This window comes from Crinia signifera, chromosome 2, assembly GCF_055691185.1.
Source record: "Crinia signifera chromosome 2, ASM5569118v1, whole genome shotgun sequence".
NCBI lineage: Eukaryota > Metazoa > Chordata > Amphibia > Anura > Myobatrachidae > Crinia > Crinia signifera.
The window spans coordinates 381,977,051-382,001,265 of NC_139218.1; the positions used below are offsets into that span (position 1 = coordinate 381,977,051).

The 24,215-nt window shown below is 47.2% G+C and overlaps 1 protein-coding gene across 1 annotated transcript in view; it reads right to left on the bottom strand.

Annotated features, from left to right (window-relative positions):
• Nucleotides 1-423: 423 nt before the first annotated feature.
• NOX4 (NADPH oxidase 4) overlaps nucleotides 424-24,215 on the bottom strand; it is a 193,541-nt gene continuing 169,749 nt past the window's right edge. Inside the window, exons 15-18 of the mRNA XM_083170172.1 lie at nucleotides 13,021-13,129; nucleotides 8,818-8,886; nucleotides 5,678-5,778; nucleotides 424-1,368 (exon numbers count right to left, since the gene is read on the bottom strand). Of these exons, the coding sequence (XP_083026298.1) occupies nucleotides 1,248-1,368; nucleotides 5,678-5,778; nucleotides 8,818-8,886; nucleotides 13,021-13,129 (400 nt within the window). The 3' untranslated portion in view covers nucleotides 424-1,247. The remainder of the gene's footprint in view (nucleotides 1,369-5,677; nucleotides 5,779-8,817; nucleotides 8,887-13,020; nucleotides 13,130-24,215) is intronic.

Here is a 24,215-nt window from a genome sequence, read left to right on the forward strand (position 1 = left end):
GGGCGCCGTGCTAGGAAACAAGTACCAAATTTTTCACCTTGAAAAAGCTGACAGAGCTCAGTGAAACGCGTTGGTGGCATTTGAGCTGACCTTAAGTTATATTGGACTGGCACAAGATTACACCCTCCACAAGGCACAAGTATTGGATTGGAAACCAACAACCCGACAGCAAGCAACATCCACCAATTTGGGAAGCCCCACAAGGTCCTCCATCTTCCTCCAGCGGCCCATTACCATCATTTGCACAACCGCATTCTAGTGAGGATAACCGGACCCCATCTGGAAAAAACCCATACAATCAGTGGTGAGACTTTATAACTGCTATTGCCTTTTATAGAGGACTTGAAATTAAGCCAATATACATTCTACAATGTAAGGCTGCTCATACAAAGCAACTATTAATTGTTTATTTTCTCTCCAGGCAATTCCATGCTATTTCATTTGTATACAATGTACTAGCACTGCTTTTTATGTACATGTTTTTATGTTTGTTCCTATATCTGTAGGGTTGTAATAACCATTCCTGGTTTTTGCCAATGGACTGCATGACAGACAGTCCCATTGGGAAGTGTTCCCTCCCTCCGGGACTGCCAGTCCGGGCTGTTATAGGCAGAGAACTGGCTTCCTGTAGAGAGCCACTCCCTGCCTTACCTGCAACTGTAGCTGGCTTGCTATGGGCTGCAGCCAACACAAGCCATGCTTTTGCACATGCACTCTGGAGGGCTGGCAACTGTATTTTACAGGCACCGGGACCCTGGCAGGGGGAAGTGGCGTAGACTCTGTGTGGTGTGACCAGCAGCAGCCCCCCTTCTACTCACAGGTGGGAGACGCCACCGGTAATAACCCTTTCTGTCCCAAGAGGAACAAAAATGAAAACACAATGAGTAAAAAACTGAAATGATCAGAGGAGATATAGTGATAATGTAATAAAATAACAGTGGGGATTATTATATAAAATAAGTGTCAATATTTACATACGTTTGCATAAAAAAAGGATACTCTATGAATGTTCTCACAAATACAGAGAAAGTGCTGCCAGCAAAATGCCCTCTTCTACTGCGGAACTCAGTAAATGTGTCACGTTATAGTCTAACAGCAAAGTACAGTGCATCCAACAAGCCACAATAAACGTTGTTTTGTAGATAATAATCCCGTCATTAAATAATGTGAATTTGAAACGCTCAATTGATTACTGTTCTTTGGTTCGCGTTAATTGCACGTCAGTTTCCCGTTGCATTGATTTGGTTTCAGCTGAAAGATTCTTTGTTGTATTCAAATCTTGTTCCGTAGCGGTTCAGGCGGTTGCACAGCCGGTGAAGCTCCTTAGACAGCCCTTTAGGGCCACAGCAAAACACTCCGACAGATTTCCTGAAAGCATAGATAGAGATATGACAGCGTACAGCAAACTCACCGCGCCTACATACTGTCAGGTATCGTTCAGAGGCACGGACCAAAGTCGACGAAAATCAGTCGTATAATTCTTCTAGAAGAAGAAAACTCACCTAGATTAATTTTTACCTTTTTTTAAATGATATATGATCAAATAGTCAAAATATTATTGCCCAGCTATGGTTTACACCCACCACGTCAGCAGATTATCGTTCTAATCGCTGGCTGGCTGGAATGATAACCTTTCAGTGTCTGGCCAGGGTAGGTCAGCATTGTACACGTAGATTTGGAGCCCATTGTACAAGTAGATAAAGTGCTGAGATGTGGTCTCTGGAGCGGTTGTAATCCAGGAGCGGTTGTAAGCCAGGAGCAGTTGTAAGCCAGGAGCAGTTGTAAAACAGGAGCGGTTGTAATCCAGGAGCGGTTGTAATCCAGGAGCGGTTGAAATCCAGGAGCGGTTGTAAAACAGGAGCGGTTGTAAGCCAGGAGCGGTTGGTAGTGTTCAGGCCTGATCAGTGACGGAGAGCTCTATAGCGCTGTACAGCTACTCCATTGGTGGCTTTATTATCTGGCTATTGTAAACGTTGGGCCACATAAGTGGAAGGTCAGTGAAAGAGTTATATTTAAGGAATTTGGGAAAACACAACCACAATTGACGGAAGGAGTGTTTCAGCTGAGGTTGGAGGATGATCTAATGATCCCGGTTATGGGGCTCTATAAAGATGTACCAGGCCTGGGCCAGCAGGTGTTCAGTTGCCCCACTAGCGTAGCGAAGGTCACATTCATCGGGAACAAGAGATCGGCAGACGCGGCACCGCGGTTGGTTACGGTTATAGAGGATGAAGAACGCAATGGAAGTCAGGTGCGCATGTGGGTGGAGGCCCAAATGTACGGGGCATCTTCAATAGAAAAAAGATAACAATGATAGGGAGCTGGTGACAGAACTGTACAGCAGGAGCGTAGATAAGCGATGTTACGGAGAAGGATGCTGGCTGCGCTCCAGTGGAATCAACTACAGTGTATGCGATTGCAGAACCCATTTCAAAATCATACGGGCAAATATTACAGCGTAAACATCCACCGCTGTCAGCAAACAGCAGCGCGTTCAGTGATTGCGGACATGGCACAGCTCGGAGTAATCCGTGTATGGATTCTTGGCTCGTCTCATAGGCCTGCAATGTACTGTAGATTCCAATAAGGGATCACATCGACTGGTAGAGAATCAATGAAGGTGGTCGGTACATGCCGCTCTGATCAGTCCCCTCATTGTCACCCGTTTCGCCAGTTATATTCCTCTCCTTCATTACTATGGAGTAATCATACACGGACTCTGAGACATTATCCTGCTGGAAGATGGTGAGACTGGGCCCATAAAGGGACACGTATGGCCAGCACAATACCCAGACGGACTGTGGCAGTCAGCACACACTCTACCACACTGTATAGCTCATGCTTATCTGACCCATGAGGATTCCGGTATCAGGAACATGCAGGTCAATGTGGCTATATAGACAATGGCCTGTATGTTCAGCGGGACCCGATGATGTCAATGAACGATATTGTTCACCGATATCATCAGTATGCATTCTCAATATCGTTCAGGGAGAAAGTGGAGAGAGATAAAGTACCAACCAATCAGCTCCTAGCTGTCATGATGCAGTCGGTATGAAAAATGACAGTTTGGGGCTGACCGATTTGCACTTTGGGGACGAATCAGCCCCATTCGTTAGGTTCCTTGTCCCCGATGCATAACCATGCACGCGCCAGCGGCTTTGGTGAGTTTCACACAGGAATTAAGGGACAGGGGCAGGCGGGGGCGGTAGCAGGAACGCCCCCCCCCAAAAACACTGGGCGTTCCTCTGAGAACCCAGACATGGCGATGCCTGCTCGGGGTGGGTGGCTGACATAAAAACGGCCGGCCCGAATTCGGCGGCTAGCAGTCGGAATGAAAGCCCCGAAGGGGAAAAAAAATCGGTACTTGTGTATTATCACTGCGCCCGATTTGATCTAAATCGCATAGGATTTAGCGGCCGATTTTCCGTGATTTCCTGCCGATTTGCATGCTATTCCATCCTTGCACACCCCCACTGTCCAAGTCAGCCCGAAGCGTGGCGAGCGGACGTGGTACGCGTCCTCCCGACCTGTCCACACCCCCACTATCCACGTCGGTGTGGAGGTGATTTTATAAAGCGTAGCTAGCGCAGCGCCCCACCGAGCCCGAATCGCGGCGAGCCCCACGAGGGGACGCGGAAACCGATCCTGAAGCGTGGCGAGCGGACGTGGAATTCACGTCAAGTAATCCGTGTGCGCTCGCCACGCTTCGGGCTCAGTGGCGAGCGCAGCGATCCACGCTTTATAAAGTCAACTCCACGCCGACGTGGATAGTGGGGGTATGAACAGGTCGGGAGGACGCTTACCGCGTCCGCTCGCCACTCTCCGGGCTAACTTGGATAGTGGGGGTGTGCAAGGATGGAATAGCATGCAAATCGGCAGGAAATCACGGAAAATCGGCCGCAAATCAGCCGCTAAATCGCATCCGATTTTTGCATGCGATTTGTGGGCGATTTTCGGATGATTTCGCGGGCGCCGTGATAATACACAAATACCAAAAAATCATTTGATTGTCAGCGAGGGGATGGGGGGTGCGGACATTTGGCCAAGCAGCGCTTGCCTGTTCGCTGGGCTGCAATGACAAGTAGTCTAGCAGACAGGTGTGAATCAGGCCCTTTATCGCTACCTCTGGCCCTAAATTACATGTACTGCTTCGTTATCTTTAAATCCCCTTTGAACTGCATAGCGTCTCTCCTTAACCAAAACCGAAACGGATTCCTTCCCTTATTTCAGGAGCCGTTTACAATATAAAATATTTCTATGTTAATCCAGCTGTTCGCTTCCTTTAAAATAAAGATTCCTCTTTCAGCCGCACTAAGGGGCAGATGTATCATAGCAGCGCTTATCGCGCCGCTATGATACTTCCTGCTTCGCCTCAATAGCGAGGCGAAGCAGGAAGGGACATCGACAAGATGTATTAACATCTTGTCTGCCGAAGCGGGGGAGCGTTAACTCCCCCCTTCGGCGATGTCCCTTTCTGGAGATAGCGCATCAGTTAATACTGATGCGCTATCTCCTGTCCCCCGGCCGGCCGCACTGGGCATGCGCGAGATCTCGCAAAAACCGCGAGATCTCCAGCGCAGCCCAAGCCAGACGCAGGGCTAGCGTTGTCCCCATAGTGGGGGATAGGACAACGCTAGCCCTGAGCTGGCGAAGCGGCCGGGGCGAATTAACGCCTTGAAGGCTGTTAATACATCGCCCCGGCCGTTAATCCCTGGGGGGGATTGCAGGGACAGCCCCGCCGAGCGTAACTCGGCGGGCTGTCACTAGCTAGCGCTAGTAATACATTAGGGACAGACGTAATCCCCCCCAGTTAACCAGCGTTAAGTGCATTTTTGCACTTAACGCTGGTTAATACATCTGCCCCTAAGCGCCTTATTCTAGTTCACTTAGAGGCAAATTCCTTCTCAAATGGACAAAACCATGTGCCCTGCAGGTGGGGCAGATGTAACATGTGCAGAGAGAGAAAAGCCCTGTACACATGCATCGATTTTTCCCGATTTTCGATTTGATTCCTAAACTAAATCGAATGGTTTTTGTGTCACTTTCGATCTACATTCGATTCGATGCACGCTCCCGTTTTCACAAAATCGAACAGAAAAATCTACTGTGCAGCCAAGAAAATATCGAAATTTGATCTAGTAAATCGAATGTGTACAATGTACATGAATGTATATCGAATTCGATATCTAATGCAAAAGTACAGATCTAATGCCAAATCAAATGGAAAGATCTAATAGAAAATCTAATCTAACATCAAATCAAAAGCAAATCGATGTGTTTGTACGGGCCTTTAGATTTGGGTGGGGTTTTTCTTTAAAGTGAGATCTAGATTGCAGTGTAAAAATAAAGCAGCCAGTATTTTCCCTGCACAGAAACAAGATAACTCACCCAAATCTAATTCTATCTGCACCTGTTACATCTGCCCCCCTGCAGTGCACATGGTTTTGTCCATCTGAGAAGGAATTTGCCTCTAAGAGTGAACCAGAAGAAGGCCCTAAGTGACAGTTCTCCTAAACGCTGGGAAGACCTGACAGAGAGAATCACAAGTGACATTACTTTTGGATTATTAGCTCAAGCCTCCCAATGCTGGAAACAAATAGCTATTACCCTGTCTAACATGCGCTGCAATTGCCGTCCCCCTGATCAACCCACAGAGCCTTGGAATGTTACTTACTGTCTGTTAGATTTGGCGATCTCATCAAACACCAGCTTCCAGCGAGGGCGTCCGATAATAAGACGCGAGTTCAAAGCCTGGTATTTTTCCCCAATTATTTTCTGCAAGAAACGGCACAGTGGGATCGGTGAGGATTTGTGAACCAGGCGATTACATATTGTGCAATGGTCTGATAGCGGCGTCCATTGTATCTCTGTGCTGTGTGTGTTCTGAGGTGTAGACGCAACGGGGGGGGAAGAGACGGCTAATAATGATTCTGCATGGAGACGGACGTGACAACAGTACACCGAAAGATGACTTACTACAAGTCCTGATCCCCGTCTTGGTAAGTCTACATGTAGTGGTACTACTCATCCCAGCAGGGCCAGGCAATGCACAGGGCGGAGCCTGGTGGCAACTGTAGTTATACTACTGCTCTGATAATGAGCTATTCACAAACACATGCAAATATAACACAATAAATGATATTAATATTTCTTTATTTTATGACTGTGGCTTCTATTTTACTACAAGGCTTTGGAGTTCATTAAGCCATGTATATTATTTGCTACGCTTTATTATCTAATAAGAGGCACAGGCTAAGGTCCATAGGGTATGGGTCATAGTGTCGACGGTCAATAAGTTGACCACTATTGACAGACCATAGGTCAACACATGAAAAAGGTCGACATACCTTAGTTCAACGAGAAAAATCCCTGAAAACGCACGTCGACCTTTTTCATGTCGACAATTTCCATTTCGACCTTTTGACCATGTCGACGCAAGGTAAGTAGACATGTTCCATATGTCGACCGAAGGCCTGTCGACCGATAGTGGTCGACCTGTTGACCTTATTACTGTCGGCCTGCCGAACGCATCCCAGGTACATATACCCTTCTGGGTGCAACACAAGTGTCTACACAGCGTCTAGGTAGGCACGCCATAGGTCTGCACCACATAGCCGACGTACATTAGGTCAATCATTGCCACAAATGGGGTGTGGATTATTAGATAGTGTCTAAACTGCAGCCCTCCAGCTGTTGGGAAACTACACATCCCAGCATGCCTTGCCATAGTTTTAGCATTGTCTAACAGCATTAGTGTGGTAGGGCATGCTGGGATGTGTAGTTTCCCACAGCTGGAGGGCCGCAGTTTGGACAGGCCTGGTTTTTAGTATACTATATTGTGAGAAGTAATAGGTAACCAGGAAAACATGTCCTGGGGGGTTGGATTCATCAGAAATAAACAAGGGAATAATGATTGACAGTTCAGATGTGAAGGGGTAAATGAAGGCTTCTAAAAAAAACCAATCAGATTCTGTCTATAGAATTTGACGGCAGATAAGAACCACTTGGCCCATCTACTCTGCCCCTTTTTTAAACATGTTACCTCAAACCATATTTGATCCTTATTTTTTTGTAAGGATATCAATATGCCTATCCCAAGCATGTGTACATTGTACTACTGTATTTGCCTCTACCACCTCTGATGGGAATGGGATCATTCGTCAGACTGCATTTAGGTCTACAGTCATTAGGTCGACCCCACTAGGTCGACTGGCATGAAGGTCGACTTGACTTAAGGTCGACATGGGCCAAGGTCGACATGACTTAAGGTCGAATTTGCATAAAGGTCGACATGAGGAAGGTCGACTGGTCATAAGGTCGACATGGGTTTTTCACTGTTTTTTGATCCGAATGTCGACACAGTCGACATGGACACAGTTGGCAATGAGAATCGGACCCTCGCATCGCTCGCTTCGCTCGCGATGCTTCGGGCACGGTGCCTCGCTGCGCTCGGCACACTATTTTATTCTCCCACCACGCCCTAGTGGATGGTAGGGCATGAAATACCGCCTGTCGGCACATGTCGGCTCAAAAAACAGTGAAAAACCCATGTCGACCTTATGACCAGTCGACCTTCCTCATGTCGACCTTTATGCAAATTCGACCTTAAGTCATGTCGACCTTGGCCCATGTCGACCCTGTGTCAGGTCGACCTTCCTGCCAGTCGACCTAGTGGGGTCGACCTAATGACTGTAGACCTAAATGCAGTCTGACGAATGACCGCATCCCCTCTGATGGGAGGCTATTCCACTTATCTACTACTCTTTCTGTGAAGTAATTCCTCCTCAGATTTCCCCTGAATCTTCCTCCCTCTAGTGCAGGCATTCCCAACCACGGTCCTCAAGGCACACCATCAGTGCAGGTTTTAGTGATATCCAGGCTTCAGCACAGATGGTTTAATCAGAATCCCTCAGGTACTAATTAAGTCTGGATATCACTAAAACCTGCACTGTTGGTGTGCCTTGAGGACCGTGGTTGGGAATGCCTGCTCTAGTGTCAGTGCATGTCCTCGTGTTCTGCTGCTCCTCTTCCTGTGAAGAATGTCTCCCACCTGTACCTCTCTCCCCCTCAATGTCAGTGCATGTCCTCGTGTTCTGTTGCTCCTCTTCCTGTGAAGAATGTCTCCCACCTGTACCTTCCTCCCCCCAGTGTCAGTGCATGTCCTCGTGTTCTGTTGCTCCTCTTCCTGTGAAGAATGTCTCCCACCTGTACCTTCCTCCCCCCAGTGTCAGTGCATGTCCTCGTGTTCTGCTGCTCCTCTTCCTGTGAAGAATGTCTCCCACCTGCACCTTCCTCCCTCTAGTGTCAGTGCATGCCCTCGTGTTCTGCTGCTCCTCTTCCTGTGAGGAATGTCTCCCACCTGTACCTTCCTCCCTCTAGTGTCAGTGCATGTCCTCGTGTTCTGTTGCTCCTCTTCCTGTGAAGAATGTCTCCCACCTGTACCTCCCTCCCCCCAGTGTCAGTGCATGTCCTTGTGTTCTGCTGCTCCTCTTCCTGTGAGGAATGTCTCCCACCTGGACCTCTCTCCCCCCAGTGTCAGTGCATGTCCTCGTGTTCTGCTGCTCCTCTTCCTGTGAAGAATGTCTCCCACCTGCACCTTGTTATAACCCTTGATATATATGAAAGTTTCTATCATGTCCCCCCTTTCCCTTCTCTGCTGTAAAGTATACATATTAAGATCTTTTAGTCTTTCCTGGTACGTTTTGTAGGACGCAAAATAATACATTCTGATTGGTTGCTGGGGGAACATCACCTATTCATTTTTAAAATCTTTAGTAAATACCGTATACATAGAGATGGCTGTTAGCGCCTCACCTGCATCCCATCTGTCTGGCTGAGGTACAGCTGGATGTTCAAGTAGTCAGGTCGGTTTTCTTGCCAAAGCTGCGGATAGACATGATAGGAAAGCGTCAGCTCTGCTGCCGACAAGTGCTCTCATCGCCTACACTTGAGCCCCGTGCTAGGTAGGAAATAATTTCTGATGGAAAACCATTAGCCAGCGATTAAGGAATCCACAGGAAACTTCATTTTCCAATGATTTAAAGGAAGGGAACATTATCTGTATCTAAGTAATGCGCTCTCATGACATTACTGGTAATTGGTGATTTCTGATGTTATCACTAATCATTGTTCATTATGAAAACGTGTGTAATTAAGAATAACAATCCCCCCCCCCACACACACACACATGCAAAGTAACACAGTCTATGTAAGACACCTGTATAATATTAGCAAGAGGCCTCAGAACCTATGTGCGTTATAATATCATTTACAGTAAGCCTATGGGCTTCTACCACGACCCATCTCCACCTCCCCCTCGCCTGTGTCCTGGCAGCACAGAGCTGTGCTGCCCGGACCTGTGACCTCCTCCTCCCTGCACTGTGATCCTCTTCCGGGTGCAGGGAGGAAGAGAGCCCGCCCGCAGCAGCACCAGTGCCGGGTAAGGGAGGGAGGGGAGAGCCGCCGGGAACTGCTGGGACCCGCTGACTCACCGCAAAGGACAGCTCTTAATGCAAGAACTGTCCTTTGCCATGATTATTGCATATGTTAGAGCAGTGGTAGCCAACCCTAGCCCTCGGGAGCTACCAACAGTTCACATTTTCCAGACAACCTAGCTGCTGCACAGCTGCACTCATTAATCACTGACACATTTTAAAAGATCCACAGATGGAGCTAATTAGCTCACTTGTGCTTCTGTGAGGAGACCTGCAAAACATGCACTGTTGGTAGCTCTGGAGGACTAGGGTTGGCTACCCCAGTGTTAGGGTGCATACACACTGTACAATTTTTTTGAACAATTTGGTTGAAAGACATTTCCATTGAACCCAGTGTCCTGGACTAAAGATGTTGACGAAAGATATTGACGACAGATCTAGCTACAGTTTATAGGCTCTTTTTAAAAGATATTCAAATTGAGCTGCATGCACAGTTGACGAACAATCTTGATGAACAACTGGCGGGTATGCGCATCATCATTCATCGTTTGTTTGTTGACAATATCTTTTGTCAACATCTTCCGTCCAGGACACTGGGTTCAATGGAAATGGCTTTCAACCAAATTGGTCAAAAAAATTGTACAGTGTGTATGCACCTTTAGAGCATATGTGATAATTATGTCGACGATGGGAGGCAGAGGGGGGCTGCAGATGTTAGAACATCCCGGCCACAGTCTCAATTCCAGCAGGACTGTCCTGATTGTGTGAAGGGGGTGTGGCTATGTGGGATTGTTTGGGACCTGGGTGTGGTTTAGGCAGATTATGGGTTTGGCTTCTGTCCCGATTTGGCTTTCTGAAATGTTGGAGGCATCTTAGTATCAGGATCTTTAAGGCACTGGTGGATTCTGTCAGCGTATTGGCTGCTGAAAGATAAATGTATTAATCTAAATATTAATCTAAAGATGGAATGACCCCAACTCATAGTGATTAGGGGACAGGGAAATTTCCACTGAAAAGCCCTAGTGATTACTATTGTGCACGTACAAAGTCACAGGTTCGCACAACATGGAAATAAGCTGCAGCTGATGCATCATATACAGATATGGACCAGAGGTGGCTCGAGAGGATGCGGCTGCAGCACAGTTCAAATATTCAATATTCAGTGCGTCAGTTAGGAATGGCAGTTGGTAGTAGTTCGCGTTTCTACTCTATTTGAATTTTGAACTGTGCTGCAGCCGCTCCTCTGGAGCCGCCACTGATTCAGACTCATTGTCAGCAATGGGCCTCAGGTCACACAGGATGTGTGAGGGTGCGCCATTGCTAGCGGCAGCTCAGGCTGAGCGGTACCTGCGGATGCCCCTTTAGGGCTTGGAGCCCAGAGGCCGAAGTCCCCATTGCCTCTGGGAGTTATGCTGACAAATCGTTATGACAAATCATAACGATCTGAAGAAGCCGCTGATACCGGAAAGGAGGAGGGGAAACGCGTCACCGTTGAACACTTTATCAAAAGTCCATCTGGAATACAAGGAGGCTCTCGTAGGCACCTGGCTATACATCAAAGGAGCTATTTACAGCCTGCGAATCAGCCTGCAACATACTGTAATACATCAAACTGGGCTATGCCAACAAACAGGACCTAGCGCAGTTTTTATATGTTGTTTGGCATATTTGCTATTGTCAAGGATTGAGCATTCCTTTTTAAAACGCTGCAGGGGCCCACCCTACTGATTGTAGAGGGAATTTTTTAATAGCGCTAGTACAGTATAGTGTTTAAATCTAGGTAGCGTATGTCACCAAACCTGCGCCAGCATCACCGCCCTCAGAACCACAAGGATTCATGTGAAAAAGTGCACAGTCCAAGTGTAAAAACGTTAATTCAAAGCTCCCCTGCTATATACAGACATTAAACCCCTTTTATTCATCTAAATGTTGACACAAGCAAAACGTTGACCTGAGATTTTCACTCTTTTTTGAGTCAATGTTGACACCTGAACATGTTGACCCTCCATTGGCCTACCGTGTGCTCGCCATACTACGGGTCAGATTCCTCACTTTACTGCTCCCATTCGGGGGCCGTGTGGATGGTAAATTATAATACAGTAAAAATAAAAATGGTAAAAAATCATGAAAAACTCATTGGCAAGTTGACCTATTGCTTGTGTCGACCTTTGGACCATGTCAATCATATGTATGTCAACCTACAGGCTGTTGACCTAGATACTACTGGTCTAATTCAGGCCTGAGCTGGGCTGCTCATTTTTGTACCCTCGCGATCAGGTGTACGCCACACCACCAGAGTGAAATCCCGCCCCATGCAAGCCTGTGAATTGCTTAGCAGGGATCGCAAAAATTAACTGGATTGGCAATTAGCAGCAAATCCATCCGCAAGCCGCTCAACATCCAATGATTCCCCAGTGTGTGCAGTCTGTGTGTAGCGGCTGCGATAGAATCAGGCTGATCGGGGGCGGAGCTGACATCACATGACTTCCCCTCACACACCTGGCCACGCCCCTCACCATATAATGATTCCCCAGTGTGTGCAGTCTGTGCGTAGCCCAAGACTTACTCAGCGGCTGTGATAGAATCAGGCTGATTGGAGGCGGAGCTGACATCACATGACTTCCCCTCACATACCTGGCCACGCCCCTCACCATGTAATGATTCCCCAGTGTGTGCAGTCTGTGTGTAGCCCAGGACTTACTCAGCAGCTGTGATAGAATCAGGCTGATCGGAGGCGGAGCTGACATCACATGACTTCCCCTCACATACCTGGCCACGCCCCTCACCATGTAATGATTCCCCAGTGTGTGCAGTCTGTGTGTAGCCCAGGACTTACTCAGCGGCTGCGATAGAATCAGGCTGATCGTGGTGGAGCTGACGTCACATGACTTCCCCTCCAACACCTGGGCACAACTGCGTTTTCCCTGATACTCCCATAAAATGTCCAGGGACCACCCACAAACGTCGGCTTCCTGTCAATCACCTTGTGTACGGCCAGCGATAAAAAAAAATTGCAGGATTTTATTGCAGGACGGCCTCGCGCATGCGAACTACAGACCGTACTCACGCGCAGTCTATCAATTATCGCCCGGCCTGTAAACTCGCAGCCATCCACATACCAATGTTTCCATTTTGCTCCTACAGATCTTGAACAAGTGAACACTTGTAAAAAAAAAACTCTGGGTGAAAAATACGCGAAAGTGAAAATGATTGTGTTTTATTATTAGGAAATGATACAGCTGAGCCGATTCCCTCCATACTCCCGCACCGGAACCACAGTCTGTTACACACAATATACTCGCCTGCGACCGCTGTGTTAGGAGAACTATATACAGCCATAGCGGACACAGTGACCGAACAATAGCGCAACATGAAAGCAGTAATAGAATATCAGAGGGCCGTGTATATTGTGCTGGGGAGGAAAATGAGATCACGGAGCCCGAGTAACTAATGGGAAGTGTCTCAGCAATAGATATAGTCGCGGGCGCGGAAGGGTAGGCAAAGTAATTTCCCCATTATGCTGGCGCTCACATGCGGAATGGAAAAGTGTCTATTGACGCAAACATCCAATTACTTTCTGTACCTTCCTGTGCAGCGCACACAGCAGATCAGCAAACCAGAGGAAGGACTGGACGTCTCTGCAGATCCACACGAAATACAGGCGCTGCAGCTTGTGTTCTGTCCACTTGTCTCTGTTGGAAACAATGAGCCCCGGTGTTACAAGAGTCCTGACACGGACACGGATACAGTTATTTATTTATATTACAAAAATGGCATAAATTAATAAGTTGTTATAAGAAGCCTGACTAAGCAGAATAGGGCAATGGTGTTAATTGCTAGTTTTTAACAGTGTTTTGCGCGTCGATCCACACAGGAGACTGCCATTCTGCTCGTCATGCCCGTCAGTGGGTCGGCACGTCAGCAGTCATCAGTTCTGGCATGATTCTGGTTGAGTTGCTTAGCAAGACATCTAACGCTGACCCCCCTACCACCACACGGACATCCCCGCTGCATTGCGAATGGATCTTTAGCATAAACCTCCGACCATCGATTGATTTTTCGGTACTTGTTTCCTAGCACCTTGCCCATCGAATCGCATACCATAAGGCATACGATAGTATGTGATGCGATGCGATGTTACGCGATTGCAGCCGATGTTATACAATTTTAAATTGAGCCCGCGAGGGGCAACTGTATTGAGCCCGCGAGGGGCGGCGGTACGCGTCCTCTGACCTTTTCATACCCCCACTATCCACATCGACATGGAGTTGATCTTAGATAGTGTGGCGAGCGCAGCGAGCCACCGAGCCCGAAGCGTGGCGAGCCCCGCGAGGGGACGCGGAATACATGTAAAGTAATCCGCGTCCCCTCGCCACGCTTCGGGCTCGCCACACTATATAAAATCAACTCCACGCCGACGTGGATAGTGGGGGTATGAAAAGGTCGGAGGACGCGTACTGCCGCCCCACGCTCCGGGTTGATGTTGATAGTGGGGGTGCATTTAACATTGTAAGCACCCATAAGGGTGCTCATACAATTAAAAATCGTATAGGGGCTTATACAATTTAAAATCGCATCACATCGCATGCGGGCATATGGCATGCGATGCGATGCAATGTCATACAACTTAATATCGTGGGCGCCGTTCTAGGAAACAAGTACCGATTTTTCTCCTATTTCTCAGAGCCGGACATCACAAATATCGTTCAGTCAAGACTGACCAGTCTTGACTGACCTATATTTGCGAAGTCCAGCTCCGAGAAAGGGGCGGGCAGCAGAGGTCCTGTGTCTTCAGCCGTCCACTCCCGGCAAGGCAGCTGCCCACCTGCGTTTACATTGGGACGCCCAGCGGTTTACTTCCTGTACCCACCGTTTTAGTGGGCACAACCAGAAAACTCTGGGCGTCCCCATGCAACAGCCTCCTGCCCGCCTCCATCCTGTCCCCTTCTGTGCGAACACTGGCCCTGCACTTGTGCATATGCGAACATACACATGCACAGAGCCAAAATATCGGTCCCTGATGCGAATACGCCGGGGACTGATCAAACCAGAATCAGGCCCAAAGTACAGCACGTAGTTCCAGGTTCTATAGTGGCCATACTGGTATCAGAATGACTGGTCTACTCAGGGCCGGTGCAAGCCCCCCGCCCGCCCCAGGCAAAAAACCCTGCGCTGCCCGCCGGGGGGGGGGGGGGGGGGGGGGGGGCACGGGTGCGGACGATACTGCGGCACGGGGGGGGGGGTGCGGCGGGCGATACTGCGGTGGGCGATACTACCCCCCCCCCCCGGAGCATAGGTGGTGCCGCGCTGAAATCCCCCCAGCGAGGGAGCGAGCGGCGCGGGGGAGCAGGGACCATGCCATGGGCGGGATAGGAGAGGGGAGAGGGAGGATGGATCACACAGACTTACCTGCTCCCTGCTTTCTGGTACCTCTTTATGGTACCTCAGCGGCTCAGTACCGCCCTCCAGCGGCCGGTGCCCTAGGCAAATGCCTAGTCCTGCCTAGTGGTGGCGCCGGCCCTGGGTCTACTGTACATTAACTTGCTCTATAATCAAGAAGGGTACTTGTGTAGTTTCACGGCGCCCGATATATCGGATGCGCTATCGGCCGATATATCGATGCGATCCAAAGCGATTTTTGACCTGTTCATAACCCCACTATCCACTACACATGCAGTTGATTTTATATAGTGTGGCGAGCGCAGTTATCCGCGTCCGCTCGCCACGCTTCGTGCTCGGTGTCTCGCTGCGCTCGCCACACTATATAACATCAACTCCATGAGTAGTGGATAGTGGGGTTATGAACAGGTCAAAAATCGCATAGGATCGCATCGATATATCAGCCGATTTCGCATCTGATATATCGGCCGATATCGCATACGATATATCGGGCGCCGTGAAACTACACAAGTACCGACATGCAATTAGGTCAAGACTGGTATAATGGCAACAAGTTCTAAAGGATTACACTGAAAATGTTTTACATTTTTTGTTTTTCTACTTTTTTTGTTGTTTTTCTGGTTTGTTAGTTTTGTCTGTGTGCGTGTTGGGTTACATGAGGTGTTAACATTAATGGTGCTGATTCAGATGCGGTCACAACCTTAATGACGTCACAGCTAAGCAATTATCATCAGAATGCGTATGTGCCAAGGCAATTTTTTTGCTACGCCGCTCGCTGTGAGGAATCTGATTGACAGGAAGAGGCCGCTTGGGGAAGGTAACAGCGGTGTCTGCAAAGTGTAGGGGCGTTGTGACCATTTTCAGGGTGTGCCTTGGCGTGTGTGTCTGTGATCTTGTATGCATAAAACAGCCATGGATGCAAGGAGCCGCGTACGCATCTGTTCCTTGCATCTGCGATGGAGTGCACAGTTGCGGAGAATGTTGCAATGGGTGTCTCTGTTCGATTGCAATGTCAACAAATGCGACTGCATCTGAATTATGACCTCCAACGCCGGACATGGCCAAACTATGGCCCTCCAGCTGTTGTGAAACAACAAGTCCCATCATGCCTTGCCACAGTTTTGCTATTAGGAAATGCTTAAACTATGGCAAGGCATGCTGGGATGTGTAGTTTCACAACAGCCGGAGGGCCACAGTTTGACCATGCTTGTCCTACGCATTAGCATGCTGGCAGACACACATACCCTGGAGTTCAGACTCTCAATGGGCCAGATTCTCTAAGCTTCAAAAGTGATAAAAAGCAGAGTGATAAACAGCCAGGGCCGGTGCCACCACTAGGCAAATTTAGGCATTTGCCTAGGGTGCCAGCCACTGGAGGGTGGCATCTCTCGCATAGAGCCTGCAGGGGTGTCCGTGCCAGGTACCTGCGGCGCTGTGTGATCTGGCGGCGGGGTCCCTGCAGTGATGCGCACTATCCGGCAGCCAGGCGGCGGCGCGGGAAGCGCTGCTGGGTTTGAAAACATTCCGCATGCTGATTGGCTGAGATTCAGCCAATCAGCCTGCGGCGAATTTTCAAACCCATCAGCGCTTCCCGCGCCACCGCCTGGCTGCCGGATAGCGCGCATCACTGCAGGGACCCCGCCGCCAGATCACACAGCGCCGCAGGTACCCCCCCCGTAGGCACCGGGGCGCCCCACCCCCCCTCGCCTGGGGTGCTCCGGTTGCTTACACCGGCCCTGTAAACAGCCAGCCAATCAACTCCTGTCTGACATTTTTCAAACACAGCCTCTGACATGGCAAGTAGAGCTGATTGGCTGGCTATTTATCACTCTCCATTTTATCACTTTTGAAGCTTAGAGAATCTGGCCCTAGATCTCGGTGGTAGCAACTGATTCCCAAACGTCATGTTCACACATAACAACCTGACGCACTAAGTATAATTTTATACCTCAGCGCGATCAATAAATAGGTAAATACGATGGGTCAGAAAAGGACAGCGCCGAGTGAGCCGCGTCTTACTGACCCCGAATAATCTTTACAAGCTGCTAAAGAGAAAACTCAAGGGAATCCATTTAATAAAGTAGATAGGAAGCTAAAAGTGTCTCACAGACCTCATCAGAATTCTTGTTTGCAGCCTAACCCCAATATGACACTTGAGCGGAGAGATAATGAAGTGGGCTAGACGGAGACATCCTGGCCTCACATCTCTGCTGTTACACATCCATCGTGTCCCGCTGCTGGGATGTACGGAGCCATCAGAAGAAAAAGGAATATAAATGTAAATACACACATGCCGGGGTGATCGCCATCTCGGCAGAAGAGCGATGTTCCGGAAAGATACACGAGTTCTCTATAAATACTAAATAATTAACAGAAATTTCTCTGAAGGAAGAACATCTCTATCATCTGTACTACGTGCATTGCTTTCAGGACACGGCGCGGCGTCTTGTTCTACACATAAACATGACCATTACACAACTGTATCTTAAAGGCGCGTCTTCCTGTATACACGTAGAAACAGAGCAAGGATACATACTGACCGTTGCAAGTGCTCCTGGGATGCAACAGAAGTGGTACTGTGCAACTGGCTATCAATAACGTATATGACAGAATGCAGTGCTCGGGAAGTGGTACTGTGCAACTGGCTATCAATAACGTATATGACAGAGTACAGTGCTAGGGAAGTGGTACTGTGCAACTGCCTATCAATAACGTATATGACAGAATACATTACTAGGGAAGTGGTACTGTGCAACTGCCTATCAATAACGTATATGACAGAATACAGTGCTAGGGAAGTGGTACTGTGCAACTGGCTATCAATAACGTATATGACAGAATACAGTGCTAGGGGAGTGGTACTGTGCAACTGCCTATCAATAACGTATATGACAGAATACAGTGCTAGGGAAGTGGTACTGTGCAACTGGCTATCAATAACGTATATGACAGAATACAGTGCTAGGAGAGTGGTACTGTGCAACTGTCTATCAATAACGTATATGACAGAATACAGTGCTAGGGGAGTGGTACTGTGCAACTGGCTACCAATAACGTATATGACAGAATACAGTGCTCGGGAAGTGGTACTGTGCAACAGGCCATCAATAACGTATATGACAGAATACAGTGCTAGGAAAGTGGTACTGTGCAATTGGCTACCAATAACGTATATGGCGGAATACAGTGCTAGGGAAGTGGTACTGTGCAACTGGCTACCAATAACGTATATGACAGAATACAGTGCTCGGGAAGTGGTACTGTGCAACTGGCTACCAATAACGTATATGGCGGAATACAGTGCTAGGGAAGTGGTACTGTGCAACTGGCTACCAATAACGTATATGTCGGAATACAGTGCTAGGGAAGTGGTACTGTGCAACTGGCTATCAATAACGTATATGACAGAATACAGTGCTAGGGAAGTGGTACTGTGCAACTGGCTACCAATAACGTATATGACAGAATACAGTGCTAGGGAAGTGGTACTGTGCAACTGGCTATCAATAACGTATATGACAGAATACAGTGCTAGGGAAGTGGTACTGTGCAACTGGCTATCAATAACGTATATGACAGAATACAGTGCTAGGGAAGTGGTACTGTGCAACTGGCTATCAATAACGTATATGACAGAATACAGTGCTCAGGAAGTGGTACTGTGCAACTGGCCATCAATAATGTATATGACAGAATACAGTGCTCGGGAAGTGGTACTGTGCAACTGGCCATCAATAACCCCCGCTGGTTATGAAGTTGGATATGTCAGAACCGACAGGATATAGACACTGGAAGCTCCAGCGATTCTGGCTGCTCCAGCTGAGCCAGCAGGAGATAGAGGAAGAAATTCTTCTCTTCCTGGAGGCTAATGAGGGGTCAGCACCCAATGTGGTTATATGGGATACACTTAAAGCCTATTTGCGAGGAATACTCATTAAAAAAATCTCACGCCTCAAGGGGCTGCACCGTGAGAGGGTGCGGGAACTTGAGGCGCGATCTCTGGAATTTGAACATACATACCAGACCAGCCATCTCGAAGCGGATAGGGTGGAATGGCAAAGACGGCAGACGGAATGGCTGGAGTACTTGCAAGATGTAAACTACCGTAGACTGGGCAATCGGGCGCACCAGGGGTATGCGGGTTCAGATAAGGCGGGCAAATATATGGCTCTACTATTGAAAATGGATAGGCCCTCTAATGTTGTATCTTGCATCCGGACAGACCAGGGAGAGACTCTGACATCTACCGTTGAAATTGTAGATGAATTTGTGGCACACTTCAGCAAAGTATACCAATCGGTTCAGAGCCACGGTAGGGAGGAATTAAGGGATTTTTTTGTAGGTCTGAGTCTCCCCCGGGTGGGTACGGATGCCAGGGAAGCCTTAGATGCCCCGTTCACCCTGGAAGAAATAGGAAATGTAATCGGGAACCTTCCTCGGGGTAAAGCTCCCGGTCTTGATGGGCTTCCGGGTGAGGTTTTCCAAAAATTTAGTAATATATTAGCCCCACGGGTGGTGGCCTTATGTCAAGGGCTGGAGCAGGGGGATGAACTGCCGGACTCAATGAAGGAGTCTTCTATAGTTTTTATTCCCAAAAAGGGCAAGGACCCTTCTAGCGTTGACTCATATAGACCTATTTCCCTGATGCCGACAGATGCTAAGATCATTGCGAAGGTCCTGGCAAATAGATTAAATAATGTAGTTCACGACATCGTACACCCGGATCAAACAGGGTTTATGCGGGGAAAGTCTATGGCAGTCAACGTTAGAAGGGTCTTTACATATATACAATATATGAAGGTAAGGGGGGTGGGGGCAGCGGTGGCCTCATTCGATGCAAACAAGGCATTCGACTCCGTCGAATGGGAGTACTTGTGGAATACTCTAGATGCCTTTGGGTTCGGACCAGGGTTCGTACGGTGGTTGAAATTGTTGTATAAAAACCCTAGGGCCAGAGTTTCCATCAACGGGTATACGTCTCAATCATTTCCATTATTTAGAGGAACCCGTCAGGGGTGTCCCCTGTCCCCTTTAATTTTCGCAATAGCTGTCGAACCCCTGGCCTGTCTCCTAAGAGCAAAATTACATCATTATGACCCCGGTAGGGACACAAGATATAATTTGGTGTCGCTGTATGCCGACGATTTATTGGTCGGACTAGCGGACCCAGACAAAGATCTTCCAGTAGTCATTGACTCTCTGAGTCAATTTGGGGAAATATCTGGGCTTAATGTTAATTGGAGCAAATCAAATCTGCTATATACGGGTAACAGTAGCGGGGGGGAAAATAGGGCACCAGAGGGGTCACTAGTAGAAGTTCAGGGGTTCACATATTTGGGGGTTAGGGTCTCGGCGATAGCCGAGGACTACCTACGGGATAATATTGTAACAACAATTCAGGAAACTAAATCAAGATTGAAGTGTTGGGCCAGACTGCCTCTCTCAATAATGGGACGGGTGAATATGTTGAAAATGGTAATTCTACCTAAAATATTATACCAATTGCAACATTCTCCCATTTTCATCAAAGACGAATACTTCAGAAATTTGGACAGCATAATTTCCTCATTTATATGGGGTAATAAGCGTCCAAGAGTAAAACTAGCGACGTTATGTAGAACCCGTGAGGGCGGGGGTCTGGCCCTCCCTAATTTCAAGAATTACTATTATGCGGCCCAATTGGTACATTTAAGGGCATGGGTGGGCCCTGAGGAACAAACTGTGGAACTTAGTAAACTAATTAGCTGTATCGACCCTAGTGCCACATCCCTGCAAATACTACTTGCCAGCCCATGTTGGAGGAAATATCCCCCCATTGTATCCCAAGCCGTTAAAATCTGGAGAGCAGTTTGTAGGATGGAGAATTGGCAGGGAGTGGACCCGGAAGCATCCATTACACTCTTCCCCTCAATGAGGGAGTTGATGAGACAGCAGGGGGGGAGATTGTGGTATCAGTATGGTCTCAGCACAGTAGGCCAGTTTTATCAGGACAGGGTTCTTAAATCATTTTCCCAGCTCCAGGCGGAATATGAGCTACCGCAGTCTATGTTTTATAGATTCCTTCAATTAAGGAGTGCCTTAAATGGGTGGGGAAGAGAAAGGGATGGGTGGCTAACTGAGAACCCCATTAAGGTGTTTCTCAGAAAGATAACAACGAAGAAAGCGGTGGCGAAACTATATAAATTCCTTTTTGCATGTACGCCAGATAATGGACTTAGCCAATTAAGATTGAAATGGGCCCGCGATATACCCGAGATAAATGAGAATAACTGGTCAATAATCTTAGCCCTCCCAGAAAAGGCAACAAACTCCACTAGGGTGCAACAGGTCCAGTTTAATATTCTACACAGGACTTATATGACCCCGACTAAATTGAAAAAGATTGGAGGATCGGAGAACGATAGATGTCCCAAGTGTGGGGAGAATGGGGCAACCTTTTGGCACCTTATCAGAGAGTGTAATAAAGTTGCCCGCTTTTGGGACAACATAGGTATGGCCCTTAAGGATCTGGGGGTGACACAAGTTGCCTTTTCAGACATCAACTATATCATGGGGCTCTGGCAGGAGGAAACAGGCACAAAGGAGCATCGCTCTCTATTGACGCACCTGGTGGCATTAGCTAAGGTAATAGTGGCACGATATTGGATTGCGGCAGAAGGTCCGCTCTTTATAGAATGGACAAACCTAGTGAACACCACGTTTGAGCACGAGAAATTTTATTATGTCTCTAAAGGCCTTAGCACTAAATTTTATTCAATATGGAATTTGTGGCACCAGTCCTCACACTATCAATTTAAGGGGTAGAGAGGGTACATAAGGTATATTGTCTATCTGAAGAGGTATTTTTTTTTTTTTTCCCTTTATAGCACGTATAGTCTTGGGGACCAGTTCTCCACGACTATTGTCTGAGGGGACCTAGGTGGAATCTGAATAGTCACTTTGGGTTGAAGTAAAATTTGAAATGATATCATTTTTTCTTATATATATAATATATTATATTTTGCACGCATCCCTAAATAACTACTTTCTATATATAGTGTGGTATGCTTATAAACACAGAACACGTTTTTTTTTTTTTCTTAAGATTATCGCTTAGATTGTAAGATGTTATGGCTTATACAGTAGCCAGAATGTATGCCTGTCTTCTATAGTGCGCAGGACCTGTCGGCCGTTTTGATTGGTTGACCCTTGTCCCCCCCTGGGATTTCCCACGGTACAGTATGGACTAAATCCTACTAACTCATAGTGGGAGCTTTAAATATAGTACTATGTTTTCTCTTTTCTCTCTTGTTTAATATATCGGGCAGTCTTAATGTGTAGAGAGGTACAGGCTTAAGCAAGTGATTCCTAGCATAGACAGTAGTAATGAGTAGTATCCGTATGTGCTTGTCATTACTGCGAAGAACGTTTATAGCAATATGGACAGGTAGCAATAACTCCCCCCCAGAAAGATCTGCTTGATGGCCCCGAAATCAAAGCAATTATATATCTAACATCTAGTATAGCAAATAAGTGAAAAAGAAGAGCACAAGCCCTGACTATGTATGTATATGTGTTTGTATATGTGTATGATATGTATTGTAAGTGGATTTGTTATTTTGTTTGTATTTTAATGATTTGATAAAACTAAATAAAGACTCAATTAAAAAAAAAAAAAAAAAAATAACGCATGTGACAGAATACAGTGCTAGGGAAGTGGTACTGTGCAACCGGCCATCAATAACGTATATGACAGAATACAGTGCTAGGGAAGTGGTACTGTGCAACTGGCTACCAATAACGTATATGACAGAATACAGTGCTAGGGAAGTGGTACTGTGCAACTGGTTATCAATAACGTATATGACAGAATACAGTGCTAGGGAAGTGGTACTGTGCAACTGGCTATCAATAACGTATATATGACAGAATACAGTGCTAGGGAAGTGGTACTGTGCAACTGGCTATCAATAACGTATATGACAGAATACAGTGCTATGGAAGTAGTACTGTGCAACTGGCTATCAATAACGTATATGACAGAATACAGTGCTAGGGAAGTGGTACTGTGCAACTGGCTATCAATAACGTATATGACAGAATGCAGTGCTCGGGAAGTGGTACTGTGCAACTGGCTATCAATAAAGTATATGACAGAATGCAGTGCTCGGGAAGTGGTACTGTGCAACTGGCTATCAATAACGTATATGACAGAAAACAGTGCTAGGGAAGTGGTACTGTGCAACTGGCTACCAATAACGTATATGACAGTATACAGTGCTAGGGAAGTGGTACTGTGCAACTGGCTACCAATAACGTATATGACGGAATACAGTGCTAGGGAAGTGGTACTGTGCAACTGGCTATCAATAACGTATATGACAGAATACAGTGCTAGGGAAGTGGTACTGTGCAACTGGCTATCAATAACGTATATGACAGAATACAGTGCTAGGGAAGTGGTACTGTGCAACTGGCTATCAATAACGTATATATGACAGAATACAGTGCTAGGGAAGTGGTACTGTGCAACTGGCTATCAATAACGTATATGACAGAATACAGTGCTATGGAAGTGGTACTGTGCAACTGGCTATCAATAACGTATATGACAGAATGCAGTGCTCGGGAAGTGGTACTGTGCAACTGGCTATCAATAACGTATATGACAGTATACAGTGCTAGGGAAGTGGTACTGTGCAACTGGCTACCAATAACGTATATGACGGAATACAGTGCTAGGGAAGTGGTACTGTGCAACTGGCTATCAATAACGTATATGACAGAATACAGTGCTAGGGAAGTGGTACTGTGCAACTGGCTATCAATAACGTATATGACAGAATACAGTGCTAGGGAAGTGGTACTGTGCAACTGGCTATCAATAACGTATATGACAGAATACAGTGCTCGGGAAGTGGTACTGTGCAACTGGCCATCAATAATGTATATGACAGAATACAATGCTCGGGAAGTGGTACTGTGCAACTGGCTAGCAATAACGTATATGACAGAATACAGTGCTAGGGAAGTGGTACTGTGCAACTGGCCATCAATAACGCATGTGACAGAATACAGTGCTAGGGAAGTGGTACTGTGCAACTGGCCATCAATAACGTATATGACAGAATACAGTGCTAGGGAAGTGGTACTGTGCAACTGGCTACCAATAACGTATATGAATACAGGGCTAGGGGAGTGGTACTGTGCAACTGGCTATCAATAACTTATATGACAGAATACAGTGCTAGGGAAGTGGTACTGTGCAACTGGTTATCAATAACGTATATGACAGAACACAGTGCTAGGGAAGTGGTACTGTGCAACTGGCTATCAATAACGTATATATGACAGAATACAGTGCTAGGGAAGTGGTACTGTGCAACTGGCCATCAATAA